Source organism: Anarrhichthys ocellatus, unplaced genomic scaffold (assembly GCF_004355925.1).
Source record: "Anarrhichthys ocellatus isolate YVR2014 unplaced genomic scaffold, GSC_Weel_1.0 scaffold522, whole genome shotgun sequence".
In the NCBI taxonomy this organism is placed as follows: Eukaryota; Metazoa; Chordata; class Actinopteri; order Perciformes; family Anarhichadidae; genus Anarrhichthys; species Anarrhichthys ocellatus.
Genome location: NW_022280496.1, coordinates 26,710 through 30,640, shown reverse-complemented (window position 1 = coordinate 30,640; position 3,931 = coordinate 26,710). Strand labels below are relative to the sequence as shown.

Sequence of the window (3,931 nt, the reverse complement as noted above, 5' to 3'; positions counted from 1 at the left end):
CCTGGTGGACACTAGAGAGAATGCAGCTTTAACACATGAAGCTTTCACCTCTTCACTAGAACCGGAGGTTGTCTCCTGGATGGTTTGAGCAAAATAATCAAGTTCCTAGAATACAGTTAAGCTGAATTTGAAGAAAGCTCAAAGAACTCTGTAAAAAGCCAGCTATCTGTAACTTAAGTCTAGATGTTTTTTTAATGAGCTTCCGTGACTTAAATCCAGCTGTTTGTGTTGCAGAGCCGGAAAGAACGAGCCGGAGCCCGAGCAGCCCGTACCCAGGAAGGTGGCCATCAGGAGTCTGGCTGCAGCCGAGGAGATCGACCCCGACGTCCTGGAGAGCATGCACTCTCTGGGCTGCTTCAGGGACAAGGACAAGCTGAGCAAAGACCTGCTGTCTGAGGAGTGAGTGAAGAGGAGGAGGAGGAAGATTAGAGGGGGGGGGCTGTCAGAGAAATATACGAGACGGCAGAGGAGCCGTCAGTTTGATGAATCCTTCTGTTTAACGTGTCTGGTGATGATGGAGCATCTTAACCAATTAGCTCTCTCACTGTCTCCTCCTCCTTCCAGAGAGAACCAGGAGAAGATGATCTACTTCCTGCTGCTGGACCGCAAGGAGAGGTACCCGAGCCATGAGGACCAGAACCTGCCGCCTCGCAGTGAGATCGGTAAGTTTATGACCACGTATCCTCAGCTGAACTTTGTGTTTACTGCTAACGTGCTGAGCTAAGAGAGTGACCACGTTAGCACCATGCTAGCATCACCTGCTGAACATCAGTGTTAACATGTTAGCATGCAGCTCAAAGCACCACTGTGAGTTAGACTGTTTATTATTGATGTAGAAACAAACACAATATACAGAAGTAACAAAAGCTCATATTCTTCATTTCTATATCAAATATATTTTCACGTTTTTAAGAAAAACAGACAGAACAGCAGATAAAGAAGCGTTTAAAGTTCAGAAAATGAAAACAAGATGACCACGTCTCAGACTCCATCTTGGTGTGCCCCCCCCCCCCTCTCATTGACCTTTCACCCTGCTCAGTGGACCCTCCCAGGAAGCGCGTGGACTCGCCCATGCTGAGCCGTCACGGGAAGCGGCGGCCGGAGAGGAAGTCCATGGAGGTGCTGTGCGTCACGGAGGGGGGGTCCCCGGTACCGGTGAGACGGGCCATCGACATGGCGACCCACGGTCAGAGGTGAGAGAGACGGGGACGAGCACGTGTGTGTTGAGCATGGCCCAACACACACACACACACACACACACACACACACACACACACACACACACACACACACACACAGAGGTCCAGCTGATGATGGGTGAATGATGTATTTAATCTCAGTTCAGTGAAATAAAGGACGGAGGTTTCAGATTAAACTTTGAAATTGAAGTCACGTCCTCCGTCTGCTCGTCCTCGGTACGACCTCGGCTCACTGCACGGCTCTAAATCCTTCCCTCCTTCTCCCAAACTGCGGTTAAATACGCGACGCCGCTTTGAGATGCGTGCAGCACAAATCACAGAGAGACCTGACGTTCAGTGCGCCGTCAGCTCTGCTGGAGAATCCTTAAAACGCATGAAGAAGGACGGTCAGGTCTGTGTGAGCACGGAGCATGCAGGCAAAGAGACGAAGAGGACGAAGCTTTGAGAGGATGTTGACCTGATGTGTGTGTGTGGGAAGCCGGTGCATCAAGTGACAGACACGATCTAGTTACTGTGGATGTTCTCACTGTGATCAATATGAAAAGGTTGTTTTATGCTCTGATGCAGAACCTGCTTCTTCTTTATGTAAATCCAGTTTCCTTCATGTTTTAGTCCAGTTAATAAAAGTATTCAGTGCTTCACGTCTTTATAGTTTCACTCTTCATCCTAACAGATAAGTTAGTGAATGAGTCTTCTTCTCTGACGTTTGTATTTGTCCATCACAGAGCTTCACGTGAGCAGGTTCAGGTTCAGGTTCAGGTTCAGTTTGAGCGACTAAAGTCAACGTTTGTTATCTTTGTGTCTGAGTTATTATTGACTCATATTATTATAACATGAACATACGGATGGTCGTTAGTTTTAATGTTTGATCGACTGCCGGTTGATATTTTTAGTGTCTTTGTTTCCAGACAGGAACCTGCAGAGACTCCTTCTCTTTGGGGTTTATATATAAAATAACTTATTCAAAGTTGATGGAAGATAACGGCTGCCAGAGAGGTTAGAAAAACAGAAATATGCTTTTGAAAATGTTGATCTGTGATATAAAGTATACATGACTGGTAGTTAAGCAGAGTATAACAACCCTTATAAATATATATAGGTATTAATTCAATGCCGTGACTGAAACAGAGAGGCTTTATGCTCATATTTTCACTGTGTTAATAATATATAAACGTTTCAAAAAAGTACTTTGAAGGATTCATGTGAGGCAACAGAACAATGTGAAACAAGCTTTTCATCAAGAAGAGTAATAATTTAAGGCAACAAGCACTAAATAAGAGATGAAAGGATGACGTCGCATCACATCAAAGTGAATGAAGCTGCTTGTTTATGGAACAATATCGATTTCTATCCTCTAATCTGATCCAACATTCTGCAGCATTATGACAGAAGTTCAGCTGTTTCATATCTGTATTTCTTAATTTAACGTCAACATTGACCCTAAAGTTTCGGCTAACTGACGCATTAAGAGCTCGTTAATGAGGCTCAACAACACAGTTGATTTATTCACTTCACCGTTAAAGGTCAGCGGTTCAAAAAGCTGAAAATCTGATCCAACATCCGTCAAGATCTTCATCGTTTGAACCCTTCACAGTGAGGAAGAGTCATTTCACACTCAGAACATCAGTCTCTTAGAGGGTAGAATCTAATGTTGACATGTGAGTTTAGTCGTTTTAATAGAGACGTCACTCAGAGAGAGAATAATCTACACTTTTCATGTTGTGTTGGAGATTTAGGATGAAGAGTAAAACCCTTGAGTTGTGCTGATTAACACTAATAAGAAGCTTCGTGTCTTTTTGTTTTAGAAGAACAGAAAGTTAAAGTTAAGATGTTCGCAGCTGTTTATCCTGTGGAGGCAAAAAAAACACCTGACGTGATATTTAGAGAAATATTCCTTAAAGACTCGGAACATGGAGGAGGTTGAAGTTGGACAAAATAAAAACTGTGAATAAAAAACATGAATTCAGCAGCTACGACAAAAGCTTTTGTTCAAAATTAAAACAACGTTTTGAGTCTTTCGCTCTGATTCTTCCTCTGACGGTGGCTGAGACTCATGGGTAATGTAGTATTTACAGCAAAATCACAAGTATCTCCTTTGTCTTTTATACATTCACTTCTTTAATCTCAGAGAATGTTACATTTATTTATCACAAATGTATTACTTAAATCTCTATAATTGAGTTTTTAATAATTACTTATTATTGAAATAGTCAACAGGCTCAAGATCTGCTTCCTGAACAAAAAAAAACACTATTTTTATGAATTTCTTCTCGTACATTTATGACTTTATAATCTCAGAGAATATTGATTTTTCTCGTAAATTCGTGATTTTTTTCCTCGTGAATTTACCACTTAAATCTCTGAAATATTGAGTTTCTTCTCTGAGTATTACGCAATCTACTCATTTAGGGAGATGTAATCGGGTTACAAAACAAAACTAAGGTTTAGGCAACAACCGTCACGGTCGGGGTTAAAATATGTGCATAAAGTTAAGTTCAGGCAGAAAAAACACAACACGACGACTTCTGTTTCATTTGACACAAAACCAGCGGATCTTATTTCATGATAGTTGACGAGCTGCTGTGATCCGGAGCTGTGTGGTCGACATGTTTCATATCCTGTTTGTCAGACCTTCATGTAGACGATGCTCACCAGCAGACGTCTCCTCGCTGACGTCCAGCAGGAACACATGACGTTGATCCAGTCGTTAGTTAGTTGGTTGACAGTGAGGC

At 42.3% G+C, this 3,931-nt stretch overlaps 1 protein-coding gene across 1 annotated transcript in view; it reads left to right on the top strand.

Annotated features, from left to right (window-relative positions):
• Positions 1–219: 219 nt before the first annotated feature.
• Positions 220–3,931, top strand: part of LOC116401548 (serine/threonine-protein kinase BRSK2-like) — a gene marked incomplete at its 5' end in the record, with an annotated part of 20,700 nt that continues 16,988 nt past the window's right edge. Inside the window, 3 exons of the mRNA XM_031880005.1 lie at positions 220–399; positions 565–662; positions 1,040–1,193. Coding sequence (XP_031735865.1) covers positions 220–399; positions 565–662; positions 1,040–1,193 — 432 coding nt within the window. The remainder of the gene's footprint in view (positions 400–564; positions 663–1,039; positions 1,194–3,931) is intronic.